Here is a 14,664-nt window from a genome sequence, read left to right on the forward strand (position 1 = left end):
CCTGCTTATGGTGTAAATCAATCTGAGCTCAGTTAACTTGCTCCAGTCCCATGAGCATTGCTCAACACTTTTATTTGTTTTTGAGTAACCATGGAAATATTATGCCAGGCTAGAAAAAAACACTTTGTACTGTATGAGCAATGATACAGTAATGAAAGCTTACTAAGAAAACCGTATTTACAAATACGGAGTTTGAAAGGTTCTGTTGCTGGAACTTACTTTTTATTTGCTCCAGATTTGTTCTTGAGGGCTTTTTTAATGCCAACTCTTTCTGGTAGCTCTGGCGCACATGAATAAAACTAGTCACCAACACGAATCGGGACAAAATTAGATTTGCTATGACTCAACATCACAAGAAAAATAGAACAAAACCTCCACTGTTGAGCTTTTACCTCATCTGTCCTGGGAATAAAAGTGATGGTAATAAAAAAATAAACAAGTGCACAACAGATTATATTAAATTTTAATGTGCACAGCGTGATATTGTACAGTAAAAGCAAGCAAGAAAAGAAAATAATTCTTACAAAAAATAATCACCTTCAGAGCTTAATAACTCTTTTTCAAGAACCAGGTGTTATGATATAACAATTCATGTAAGAAAACAGCAGATAAACTAAAGGTGACAGAGACACAAAGCAAGCGTAGTGTCTCAATAAAGTATGTAACGCTATTCAGTATTAGCCAGTGACCTCTCCCAGTCCCTGGGAGTGGAAGAGGTCAGGTTGATGCTTCTCTCACATCCATGGACAAGATAGTGTGAAGACAAAAAGGATACTACTGTGCAGAATAAAGTCCAGGTAACGAATAAGAACAAATCCAAAATCACATATTTCAGCTCACATTATTTTAGTTCCAATGCATTAACATGTGGAAGTACCACAGTGTGCACAAATACTCACACAATAGGAGCCCCTCCAGGAAGTGTTCAAAGGGTGGCTAGTTTGGGGATCACTCTTAATCTTGGGAAGACACACCAAAACCCAAAGCCCCCACCCTTGGTGAGGCCTCTGCCACACAGGCTCATTATTGCATAGTCTAAGATCAAACTGAAGTCTACCACATCTGCAAATGCAACAAAAGAGATGCTATCAGCTAACAATACCTTCCCATAGATTAATGCATTGGAATGAAGCCATTGTTTTCTGCAGAAACACCCATACAGCACACATGGGGTATCAAACCAATGGCCATAAAATCAACTACTCAAAGATCTTTATGTTTGTAGTGTCGTAGATGGAATTCACCGTGGAGCTATAATGAAATTTTCCCTACAAATGCAGGATGGCATAAAGAATAAAGTAAAATATTTTTCAGTCAAGTGAAACAAAAAAGTCTGCAGTGAAGAGCAAAGTTCGATGCTGGTGCAGAGGGCACGTGATGTGAGGAGATGGCTTTCTGCACCGTACAGCGGTGTGGTGGACGGGGGGCGAGAGAGAGAAGGCAGGTTCAGTGTGTCAGACTGTGGGGAGCAGGGGCAGGGGCATGGGGGTGGTGGGCTGGTCATGTAAGGGGCAGCAGGAGTGGTGGGTGTTGTTTCAGCTCAGTGTGTGTGGTTGGTTGCTGAGTCAGACAGAAAATGGCAGTGCTTGCTGTTTATCCCTGGTTTGACCCCTTACGACCCCGGCATCAGAACCCCCACCCTGCCCCAAAAAAACAAAAGAGTGCACAAGATGACAGCCATGTCCCCTGTCATCCCCCCCTCAAATTGAATCTATCAAAGTATGTTTGACTCTACACAGAAAGTCTGTAAAAGTAACGCAATATAAAGTTTGGCTTCTCGCTTTGAGAACAATGAGGCTTAAAAAACTGGTGAGAAACAAAAGAACAATAAAACCCCAAAAGAATATAACCCCTTTGATTTTTCTGTGCCCACCCATTTGGTTATAACATCAGCGGAGGGAAAAAAAAAACAGCCTGTGAGAAATGTGGGATCAGGTGCCATGCGACTGAGCCTCTTGTTTTCCAGAGGTCTGTTTTTTTTTTCTTCCCAACTTTTTCCTCCTCTCGTGATGATCCAGCCCACCCTTCCTGCCTCCCGAATCTTCTTGAATCCTCCTCTTTCTCCTGTTTTCAAACACTACACCTCCTTTGACATGCGGATTCGGATGCTGCTGAAGCACTTGCCCATGGCCTCGAAAAGCGGGTCAAAGAAAGTGTGCACACAGATGGAGAAAACACGGCTGATGCAGTGGGTCTCAATCAGGTAGCTCTTGATGCACGGCACCACGGCCCAGATGTGCACAAAGGACAGGATGGCGAAGAAGATTCCCCAGATCAGTGCCAGTGGGATGCCGACCAGCGCCGTCAGCAGCCGGTAGCACCAGTACTTGGTGACGGTGAAGGTCGTGAAGCTGGCTTTCCATACACCATCAAAGCTGTAGGTCCCTGCAGGCTCTGCAATGATATCCTCAAAGTCCACCTGAAAAATAAATGAATGAAAACAAAAATGTTGGCCATTAGATTACTGAATTTGATTAACTTATCAATGATTCAATGACAGTACTGACCAAGGAAGGCACTCTGAAAACAAGTAACCTTCCTCACCCTGCTTTTTTGTCTCAGATGTGGTCATTTCTAAACACAAGGGTTCAATACAAGGCAAAAAGCATTTCTGTATTATAGTCTAAAGCAGTGACTATCAACCACTTTAAGATGAACCCCAGTATATTTAGGTTGCCTTGCATGTGGAATAAACTACAAAATAACTATCTAAAGCCCCTGTCTTCCTTTTGTGCATTTATGTTGCAATTCTGTTGTCAGCCATCTTGAACTGTATTTACTCCAAATGGTAATCAGTTGTAGATGTGCATCTAGTGATCACTTTGTGGGAGTTACATAAAAATTCTAAAATAAAGGTAAATAGAGTGACCAGAAAAAAAGATTTTTTTTGAGGATGCGGGTGAACTTTACTGGTGGAAAACTCTCAAGTCAAAGAAGCAGCATACTGAGCTAATGACGCCTCGTTGACTGTCTTCATCCTCTGAAAGAAATGTGTTTCTCAACAGTTCTGATATGATGCTAATGAAACCATTGCAAAAAGCCTGAGAGTCTCAGCTCATTATTTCCACATAAATCAATAGTTTCACTCCTTGTTAAAGTGCCAGTTCTGCTGACTCACAGGGTGGGATTCCTCACTAGATTTATACCTCTCCATGCTGCGGCTGGTACGCAGTCCAACATCTGCCCGGCCCACAACACTCATTTCCTCACACACGTGCTATCTCTGGAATCTGCTGTGTTTTCTACAAATCAGCTTCAGGGTTTGTGTCTCTAAAGGAATAAAAAAGTAGCAAAGAAGAGCTTCCTCTGCCTCCACCTCTGCCCCTCCTCCTTTTCACAGGCTTCTGAGCACAGAGCAAGTGTTTATTTTCCAGTTCCGTGGAGACCGGATTGTGTCAAACAGAACTGTTGGGCCGATGGGGACTAATAGCTGTAATATCAATAAGTCAGCCAGATAATATCCAGTGTCACACTGATAGTGAAATGGAACAGTAAAGTGCCTCATTCCTGATTGATCCATCATCTGAAAGATGTTAAGTCCACTTACTGACACCCCACCCCTACCCTCCCCCTGCTGATATTTCAGAATTACCGTTACTATTTTTATAAAGTTATTTGAAATGAACACTATTTATTTCAAAATGTATTAAACCTTTCCTAGTTTATTTATATTTTTTTCCAGGGAGCCAGACTTTCACATAGTGGTTTTGATCAAAAGTTCTTCAGGCTTTTTTCGCTTTTTTCTGTCAAGTCCTTGTACCTGACTATGAATTAAATAATTATCTACAGCAGATGAACAGTGTCTGAAAGCAATGTTCAGAATGAAAAATCCGGCAAAGACATGAAACAGAAGCCGAGAGCTGCATCATCCTTTAGTTCAACATAAACTGTATGTCATATTTTCAGCTGGTACCTCTTTGGGATTTAAGCTGTTGGGGCTAAAATACTATTTCCTCTCTGTCAAACTGTTATAGATTAGACTTAACAAAAGAAAACAAAATGGGATTTGATAACAAAATACTAATAATAGAGCCTAAATGTTCAATTTAAAATGAGTTCTTCACTAATTTGCCTGTTATGTGTCAACATAACACTGGCTAACCACTTGAGGATTTGTTTTTTATTTGCCTGAATGTTTAATAAGTTAGAGTTACAAAGTTCACTCATTAGAAATAAGAACCAAAACCAATGTTCAGATACTAGACAAGATAAGTGAAAAAGCAGCAAAACCTTTGAAGGACAGTTTCTAGAAAAGTTTCCATCAACATGAAACACACAAATGAAGTAGGATGAAGTAGGTTTAGAAATATATAGTTATCAAGCTGAAACTACTGTAAGATTGTGTTGGTTTAAAGGTGAGAAATAGACGCTGTTCATGAATTCAAATGTCCTGCCAAACATTTAAAAAGGCACAAAATGACCAAGAAACTAAAACGTAAACCCCGCTTCAATGAGAAATGAGACAAACACAGAGTTTTGCAGCACATCTGCAACTCTCAGCTCATTAAATGCTTGATTATTTGGGAAATCTGTAAAAACATCTGTCTTGGTGCAGAGCTTTTAATCAGTCTCTTTACTCACTTCTGCAACACACCATTCAGCATTGAACTGTAGAAATGTGTTGATTTATCCCTTATTATCAGCTGCTGCTGAAAGGCAAAAGACGTGATACTTTTTTTTGCCTGTGTGTGAACCTGTGTTCATTTGTCTGTCTGTTAGCAAAATATCTCAAAAATCAGTTGACAGATTGTAATGAAACTCTCAGACATTGATCATTAGATGTACATCTACAACTAATGAACTAACTTGTGGAGTCAATCCAATTAAAGATGGCCACCACAGCTATCAACTTTAGCAAATACAAAAATAGCTATAACTCAGTCAATTTTACAGGTACTGAGCTTAAACTTGGTGTGGTAATAGCTGAGAGTCATTCCCAACACATATTCTGAACGTTAACAGACTGTACAATAGTTTTGTTTAAAATTTGACATGTAAAGTGGTAGGAAATGTACATTATGTAATGGAATGATAGTTTTTGTTTTTTGTTCAAAACTTAGATAAAAGATGCATTTATTCAATTATAAACAAAACACACAAAACAAAAAAGTTCTGGATTGTAGCATCCCATTGACATTTGTTTTTCATGCAATATATTAGCCATAGAACTGCATTAAATTGTTTTTTATACTGTTTTGGTGTATAAAACCTGTGTTAGGGCATTGCTTTGTCTCAATGGTAAAGGCCATATTTTTCAGTAGATGAAAACTTGTTTCGGCGCAGCAACTCTTGTATTGCTGAGTTGCATTTGACTTCTCATAAAGCAGCTCCTGAATCTTTTCCTCTGTACAGCAGCAGAATAGAGCCTCCCTCTCAGAGCAGAGCCACAAAACCAGCCGTCTTCCATTTACTTTTTCCACTGCTACAAATCTTAAAGCGGACCAACTCTGCACCAGTTTCCACAACTTTGATTGAGCCTAAATGAGAGACCTTCTTCGGAGAGAGGCACAAACACAACCGCAGCAGGGAGGTGGAGGCCATTAACTGTTGAACTGCTGTTGTTTGTGCAGCTTTACCAGGAACATGCACATCATTAGGAGGACAGTAAATCAGCTCTTGTACAATCCTAATATTTTCATTTGAATCCAGCTGTAAACTAAATCTTTTGTCCAAGTGTGTAAAGGCAAAAAAAGTTTCCAGTTTGGTCAGAAGTGGAGTGCTTTGAAGATCGAAGGAGCATTTTTAGAAAAGGAAGTTCTCACTTCAGTGTGATGCAGGGTGAATGGGTACAATCTCGTGGGAAGTTTGATGTGAAACAAAGGGGTCTGGTGGTCAGCATGTGACCTGCTGGCAAAGCAACTGTATTATTAAGTAAATAAACCCAAGTGCTATTTCCAGAGCTCTATCTTCAGGCTGTCAGCTATGCTTGACTAGACAAAGTGGGTCCCTGAAGGAGACAGTCGGAGTGTGGTGAATTAACTATCTCTTTTGTTTGTGAAATGGACTTAGTTATCAGCGTAGGGGTAAGTATTTGGAAGCAGGGCAATGGAGCTGTAATTTGAGCTGAAGAAGTCACCCATTCCTCTTTAAATTAGAGCTCCTTACATTCCTTGAACAAATGCATATCTGACATTTCATCTCAGACTTTTAAAGTAAGATCTTATGGGAGTAAGGGATGTTTTGGTCAAACTTTGTAAAGGACATTTTACACGATCTAATGCAATATTGTGAGATCTCGCACAATCTGTTAGACCTTGAATTACTTTTTGTGTTCAGGATGATGCTGAGCTACTATTACCCAAATTTTAGCTCAGCATATGTACGACTGACTGAGGTAAAGCTATTTTTGTGTTGGCTAAGTTTGATTAGCTGTGGCAACCATCTTGAACTCCAATAGTTAATTACTTGTAGCTGCCCATTCAGTGATTACTTCCTGAGAGTTATAATAAATTCCGCCCATTGGTTTATGAGATATTTTGCTAATGCTACAGACAAATGAACACATACACAGACACGAGCAAAAACATTACTGCCTTTTGCCTCAGGTGGCAGGCAATAACAAGATTCGTTTTGCAGAATTCTTCTGGAAATTTTGCATATTTACTAAACCTACAAAAGAACATTGTGGCAAATTTATTAAACATTTTTCACCTTTAGCTGAATTTTAAATGAGATCATATAATGCAACAAATCTTTTACAAATAATTTTATGACACTTCACAGCACTTAGCATTTTGACAGAGACAAATCCAAAAGCTCCTAAGCTATCCATTACTGTTTTCTATTCTAAGATAGACAAAGGAGTTGGGTTCCTGTGATATTTCTAAATATTAAATTTGGTCTCATGAAGCATTTTAGCAAAACTTTTCCACATTGATCTCAAAAAAGCCAAGCTGGACCAGAACACACCATAAGAAAAAAAAGGTCCTGAAGATGTTTTAACTCTCAGAGGAGCAGTTCATCTTCTTGTCCCATTAAAAAACAGGCATCCTTAAAAGAATAATTCAGTCATTTTGTAGTACAGGGTTTCCCCCAGTTTATTATAAGCCTGGCGGGACCCCTGCCAGGCTAAGCTCCACTTGTTAATTGTAAAATACGTCATTTTTTATACACGTTTTTTTTTCCCACCCGCATCAACTTGACACGTTGATCACCGCGCGAGGGTACGTGCGCCAACAGTGAAGCAATCGCGCTATCTGCACCCCTGCGCGAAGGTCCCGTGCAGTGTTGTGTTGTGTGGTCGTGCACCTCCCAATTCTTGTAACTTTGTGCATGGATCGCTCGCGACGCGTTTCATTCAAAATGGATGGTTTTGGTGCTCTAGTGGAGCTGGTTTGGCTGTGTTCGCGCCAAGTATAAACGCCTCCACCGCTCGCTCAGGTCTGCACGCTGTTTGTGGAGCCCTGTGTGACTCAAATAAGCCCTGAGGCCAAGCCACCTTCAGCTACCTGGAGTTAGCAGGTCGCTGGACGAGCGGGTTTAATCAAAAATGCTTATCTGAGCCGAAATTCAGCAGCTGGCTTTACAAGACCAAATATGGTAAGCATGTTTTGTACTTAGTGAAAATATTAATATGACACGTGCTAATTTATCCTTGTTTAACAGTAAAATGATGCTATTAAGTTCAGCATTAGATATGTTTTGTTACATGTGGGGATCCAACATGCAGCCACAAAAAGCACAGTACAGTACAGTACAGCATCTTTCTATTTTTCAGAGTTCTCTGTTGCAATTCATTGGTCTTGACGTGGGATGTATGTTGGTGCCTTGTTTGCACTTTTTCATCTATGTTAATTTAATTTATTTGTAAATGTGACTTAAAGAAGGATTCAAATTAGGTGCAAACAATTTGTATTTATTTTATATGTATTTTTGTTTAAAAAAGTATTTCAAAGGTGCCTTTTTGTAAAACTGTGGTTGTGTAAATATTTGGCACAAATATCTTACAATATCACATAATACCTAGTCATATTTTCAACTTTCCTGTCAACTTTAATCATTTTTTTTACTAAATAATGGTTAGCCGGCGGTCAGCCGGCGAATGGCCACCTACCAACAGGCTTAGCCTCTTTTCTGAGGAAAACCTTGCAGTGGGTACCTGTATTAAAAGTTATAAACAATATCTTACCTGCTGTAGGGAGCTGTCTGAACAACAGAAATAGGAGAAGAAGGAGAAAAAGATTCAGCTAGTCTGACTGCAGCCGGGACCAAAGTGGATTACTGCTGTCGCCTCATGCAAATGCTATTATTTTAATTTTTACTTTTCCATTTATTTTGCATTAAACGGTTATGTTGCCAGAAACATTTATGAAATTTCTCCTGAATCTGACCCCTGGATGCCCTGAAAGTGCAACATCTTACTGCTGCTGCTATTTATGCTTACAATTGCAAGCAAACAACTGTGTAATGTAAAACTGAAGGCTGTGTAAATGTTTATAAAATAGGATTAACTGCTCTGAAATTATTTAGTTGTTTTATGATGACAGCAATATTTTTTGGTCTTGACTCTGCTTGGGTTAGTTGTGAACCCATCAATCCAGTCAAAATTAAACTATTTCTCCAAACTGAGGTCATTCAAAGAGCTATCTACAGCAGGTAAACTAATAATTATTTATAACTTTTACACAGAAACCCATTTCTTGTTGGCCGGACTATTCCTTTCCTGCATGAGATGGAGTGTCTTTACATGTCAGTGTAAATAACTTCTCATTCATTTAAGTTTGACCTGCTGGGTTTTGGGTCTGCTGCTGGAGCTCAACCTTCCCACAGCTGCCTCTCAAAACGTTTCTCCAGTGGATGCTCTCAAGCCCCCTTCTTCTTTTCTATAAAAAGACACCCAGATTCTCCAGAGGAAAAAAAAGCAAAAAAAAAAAAAGCTCTTTGCGAAGCCGTCTCAGCGTAGATGGGAGTCATGGAAGCTGTTTGGTGTGCAGTGATTGAGGCCAGCTGCTGCTGCAGCTACAGGGGGACCAATCCTGAGACTGTAAAACCACTGTGTCTTAGTGTCCATGTTAGGTCTGCATGCAGGGATGAGTGTGTGTGTGCATGTGTGTGTGGTGGAAGGGATTCCCTGCTTGTGATTTTTGTCGAGGCACCAAACACAGGCTACCACTTGGCAGAGCTGTTTCATGACCTCACAGCACCTCAGAGCTACTGCACACTGTAAAAACTAAGAGCTCTGTAGTGTTTCTGCTGAGGTCCAGGGGGAGGCAGAGACCACTTTTAGATCTTAGAGGTTTATTTAGTTCCTCTCTGGAGTCCAAAACACTTTAAATAAACATATTCTGTCCATGGACACAACAGATGGAAATGTATTCAAATTCCCTCTTTTAGAAGTAAGGGAAGCCAGCAGGAGTTCTGTCATTTTTTTTACAGTGTATGCAATGTAAAATCATTTCACCAGCAGCCTGTTGACTTGATTAGAGGGGGGCGGGACAAGCATAAAGCTGCTCTCTATTCTGAGACTGCAAGGAGAGTCTGACTCACTGTCACAATGAGGGGGAGGTGGAAGGGAGAGAAAGCACTGAATGGTGGAAGGAGGGGGGACAGAAGAGGAAAAGTTTAATTTGAGCAAAGACATTTGGTCAGCAGGTTCTTTTCTCTTCCTTTTTAAACAAAATAAAGCAGTATATCTAAAAATGCATACTTTTGCCCCACAATAAAGCTAATGGGAATTTTTAACAAGCACATCTGACAAGAAGCTCTCCTTCACATGAGAAAGACGCAGCCTACAAAATGCACTGCTTCCTACTCAGGGTCTATTTATTTTAAAGACATCTTGGGTTAAATACCTGATTATAAACCACACAACAAGCTCTTCGAAGGATTTGCATGTGGAATTTAAATCATTCACTGGTTCTGAAAATGTCTTACAGCTTCTATAATTTTTGGATGTGTGCATTTTGTTTACATAAAACCAGATGAGGAAGGAAACTGTGTCACACTTAAATGATTAAGTGTAATGATTCTTTCAGTTTGTTTTTAGAAGTTGGAATTTCTGAGATTTGAGTCAGATTAATTATAATTAATTAACTTGAACAACTCACTCCAACTTTGTGAGTGGGAATTCTGACTCTCGAGGATGTTCCGGATTATTTTTTTTTACTTGGAAATTCTGATTTCCAAGTACAAATGAAACACAGCTTTACCTACATTCCATTTGCAAGTCAGAAAACTCATAGGATTTACTAATTGTTGTGCTCAGTAACCAGGCTAACTACCATTACCAATACAAGCAAGCAGATAATGGAGTTTTCTGCATTTGAATCATTACAACACTATCATGTGTTCACTAATAGAGGCTGGAAATAATACAGTGTGTGCAACTGAATTACTGAGATACAAATTAACACAAGTTAAAATAAAAAGTAAATACAACTTTAGTGGGGTTTGAAATGATTTTTTGACATGGAACTTGAAAATTTCAACTTCTGAGTATTAAAAGACAACACTATGAGCAGATCCTATTGATTTTCAGACTAGCACCTGGAACACTGATGCGACGTCATTCCCTGATCCCTTGCAGTTTGAAGATTAGAACTCTCTAGTTTTACATTAGAAAAAGCTTCCTGGATGGGATGTGATGAGTCTTCAACAAACAGATTAGAAATCCATCTGCTTTGTTTTAATTTTTTTAGGATTCCCAGGTCAGAGTTTTTTTGAAGTAAATGAAATGCAACAAAATTCCCCAACAGTTACTAACCTAAAAGCTTAGGGGCTAATCAACAGAGACAGATATTTGTTCCTCTGGCTCAGGTGCAGGCATGCAGTGAGGGGGAGGGAGGGAGGAGAGGAACAGAATGAGAGAGAGAGGGGGGGCAGACTGAGCAGCTACTTGGGTGTTTCCCTTTTATAACAAGGAACTTGTTAAAATGCTTGAAGGATCCTTGAAGGAGCAGTTAAGTTTAGGCTCTGACCACTCCTGTCCCACAGGCACAGAGCTGTTTGACCCCCACTCTAATGTAAAAACCTGCACCCAGCTGGAGAAAAAGACGTAGAAGTGGGTGGGGTGGGGTCTCAGCCAGCTGCTGCTCCCCTCACAGGAGCGTCAGGTGCCTCCCGCTCCTCCTCTCCTCTTCAGAACAAAATAAACTTCCTACAGCTCCTCTCTTATGGAAGGAATTCTATTTTCCCTTTCCAACAAAAAGGCGTGTGGCTGTGGGAAACATGTTCACCAACAACAGGAAATTCGTAATGTTTCCTCCTGACTTGAAGCAAAGTCTGGATTGTCACGTTTCAGCCCCTTTGCTGAGCTTTACGCCATCTGCAAAGCTTCTTCCTAATAGGGGAACGATTGAGGGGAAAGAACTTACTGCTACAACGCGCACAGACACACAGTCTGGCAGCTTTTAAACTTAGAGACTAATTAGGTTTTCACTCTTTATAATTATTCGATACACCTTTGCAAGATGCATTCCTGTGATATTTTATATGTGACAACCCTAAATAAAAAAAAATGTTACAACAATAGCACTTTAACTCCACTTTCAGTTAGTAAAAGTTAACCTGCTCTTACCTTGACAACGTCGTCGTTGATGTGCTTTGGGTCCCGGTTGACAAGGTCTATCTCCTTGGTGTGGACATCCTCCATCGCCTTCTCGTTCAGACTGTCGTTGTCCATGTCTTTGTTGTTCGGTTTGTAAATGTTCCCCTGCTTTCTGATGAACGGCGAATGCGGAAACTCCTGCGAGGACAACGGAGAGGTGGGGAGAGACAGAGAGAGGGGTGAGGAGGAGGAGAGGGGAACGGTGCGTCGCACGCTGAGCGGGGAGCGCGACTGGAGCTGCGAACTTAACCAGCCTGCCCCACAAAACAGGGATGGGTTTTAATGGAACAGAAAGCTCAAGCACCACTCCCCTGCGTTCAGCCGCAAGGGGTCCTCACCACCCAGACTGAAACTCAACATACTGAGCTGTATATCCAGTGGGCTGGAATTTACCTGGGAGCTTGGAAACACATAGGAATGCGTAGAAGTGCGCATTCCGATAAATATAAACCATTTTATTATCAGTGAGTTGATTCCACTTGAGTACATGCTGTCATAAACAAACGTCTCATCTTTTTCCTGGTCATGACTGGTGCTTGTGTTAAAATATACAAATACACTTTAGATTTCCGTGTTTACAGCTTTGAGAAGTGTATGCCTAAAGACGCTTCTTGTCTTTTCATTTGTCACTCCTAGTCACATTTACACACAAAACTGTAGTTTCATTCATTCGTGTTATCAAATTATCTTTTGGTTAGTTTATTTCCAAAGTTAAAAGTTATAAAAGGTAACTAGAATAGAAATATTACCTTTCAATCTGATGCGTAAAATGTAAAGCGATTTTATCTAAAAATCCTAATATCTTAAACCTCCTCTGCACATAGAGGAAAGCGTTCAGGAGAAATAATCAGCACTCGTGAAGACAGAAAAATAAAGCTGCAAAGTTCTGAAAGACAAACAAAGAAACAAAAAACAAGAGAGACACACTGTACCTCTTCGGTTTCGTCTTTCAGTTCTCCAGTCATTCTGTCCGCAACTCTGAAGGATTTCTCTCGTTCACAGGGAAAACTCGGCAGGAGGAAGCAGAGTGGGAGGCGTGGAGGCAAAAAATTGAGAAGGACTCAGACTCTGTTCAGGGGACTAATCCCTGCCCTCAGCTCTGACTCAAATGGAAAACCAGCCTGAACCAAAAGTAGGGAAACATCCGGCGGTTCTTTGGGTCCCTCAGAGTGGAGCAGAGCGCGTATCCACCTGTGACAGCAGGAAGGACAGGCTGACGGGATCACCCACTGACGGGCTGTAGAAGCTGGAGTTAGGGGATCCAGGCAGAGGAAAATAACCTCTTTGTTCGGTGAAATGTGGGCGTTCATTGGGACTGGCAAGGTGTGGATACGTGCCATACCTCAGCCCCGAGGGAGATCAGCCAGAAGACATGCACTAAATGCATAAGAAAAAGGAATGGACTTTAAACACATATCAGTCAATAAAAGGGATGTTTTATTTTTTAAAATTTAAACGTTTATGAAAACAACAACAACAACAACAAAAAACAAAACAAAAAAAACGATATCTCTGAGGTTACCACTTGACTCAAATGAATTAAATTATAAATCAATGTTAAATTTTGGTGACCAAATATATTCTGAATCCCTGCTGCTGACTCTACATGTTTACAGTTCTGGTTACATTCTCACCTCTGAGTGTCAGCAGCTGGTAGGAGCGCGCGTGCATGAAAGAGATGGGTGTGTCAGTAGAACAAGCTGAACTGGCCTCAGTGATCAGGTTGTTTTGTACATGTGATGCTGCTGTTCTCGTGATCTGTTTCTATCAGTTGTTCTCTGATTGAGTTTTAATAAGTACTGAAAGGTGACTTTTTAAAAAATAAATGTTATTCCATGACAACACATTTGTCTCAAATATGTCATAAAACACTTTAGAAGTTCCAGATCTTTGGAAAATCAATCAAACTGGCAGGTTGAGTGGAGATTGCAGTGAATCCAATGCGCAGACTCATCAAGTATTCCGGGAAATAAAATAATTTATTTAAAAATAAAAAGAACAAAAACAAAAAACTGAAAGGCAGCAAAAGCGAAACTAAATACAAAACATAAACTAAATCCAAAAATGTAGCAACATCAGAGGCAGACATGAGTTGAACCAGACAGCGAGAAAACGACACTGGACCAGCGAGTAAATGGAGGAAATGACCAGGTTTTAAAAGCAGAGGGTAATTAGGGGAATCACTCACCTGTGCCAGGTGAGTGATTACTAACTAGGAGCAGGTGGAGTTGGGCGTGGCAGGTAAACAAGTGACTGACTGAGGAGAAGTGAATACTGACAGGATACAAAGACACAAAGAGCAAAAACAAAGCAAGATGACAACCAATTGACAAAATAAAAGAAGCAATAAACCCAAACTGAAACATGAACTAAATCCACGAAGACATAACCCCAAATCCTGACACAAACAAACAAGTCATTAGTCTAAAGGGTGAATTTGGTTAATTTAAGCCACATTTTTATTGACAATTTAATAAAAAATAAGCTAGCTTTGTAAAAGATCCAATCACATTCTTGCAAATTGTCTTCTGTCTATTTTGGAATTTTTTGTAAAAGAGTTAAAGCATCCCAAAGATTCCTCCTGGGCATTAGCATATTGTTCAGGTGAAAAGGCCATCTGTAAAAATTCTTATTATTTTAGCTCAGCTAAATGACCACAAGTGCCTTTACTTCTAACAATCTAACGTCACAGAAAATCATTTCATAGAATAAAAAGTTTATTAAATCTTTCAATTAATGTGCACTTGAACTATACTTATTGTGGGAGGGTGTGTCTGTAACATTAGTGTCTTTGTGTGTTTTATGCATGTGTGTATTTGCATTGAGGGTTTTGTGTGTGCGCATTTGCATGTGCGTGTGTGCCTACTTTTGTCAAACATTTAAAGGCATTTTTAAAACAAATTAGATAAAGTAATGAAAACAAACAAACTTTTCTAGTTCAGAAACCAGTGAATTTACAGTATACAGGTGCTGGTCATAAAATTAGAATATCATGAAAAAGTAGATTGATTTCAGTAATTCCATTTAAAAAGTGAAACTTGTATATTATATTCATACATTACATACAAACTCATATATTTCAAATGTTTATTTCGTTTAATTTCGATGATTACAAATGA

The 14,664-nt window shown here is 39.8% G+C and overlaps 1 protein-coding gene across 1 annotated transcript; it reads right to left on the reverse strand.

The window, feature by feature from the left end:
• Window positions 1-446: 446 nt before the first annotated feature.
• cav1 (caveolin 1) lies at window positions 447-12,830 on the reverse strand. The gene is made up of 3 exons (XM_017436822.3): window positions 12,478-12,830; window positions 11,516-11,683; window positions 447-2,419 (listed from the first exon to the last, which is right to left on the reverse strand). Exons 1-3 carry the CDS (start codon window positions 12,508-12,510, stop codon window positions 2,078-2,080), a joined length of 543 nt encoding a protein of 180 aa, XP_017292311.1. The 5' UTR covers window positions 12,511-12,830; the 3' UTR covers window positions 447-2,077.
• Between the last annotated feature and the right edge of the window lie 1,834 nt (window positions 12,831-14,664).

This window comes from Kryptolebias marmoratus, linkage group LG11 (assembly GCF_001649575.2).
Source record: "Kryptolebias marmoratus isolate JLee-2015 linkage group LG11, ASM164957v2, whole genome shotgun sequence".
Lineage (NCBI taxonomy): Eukaryota > Metazoa > Chordata > Actinopteri > Cyprinodontiformes > Rivulidae > Kryptolebias > Kryptolebias marmoratus.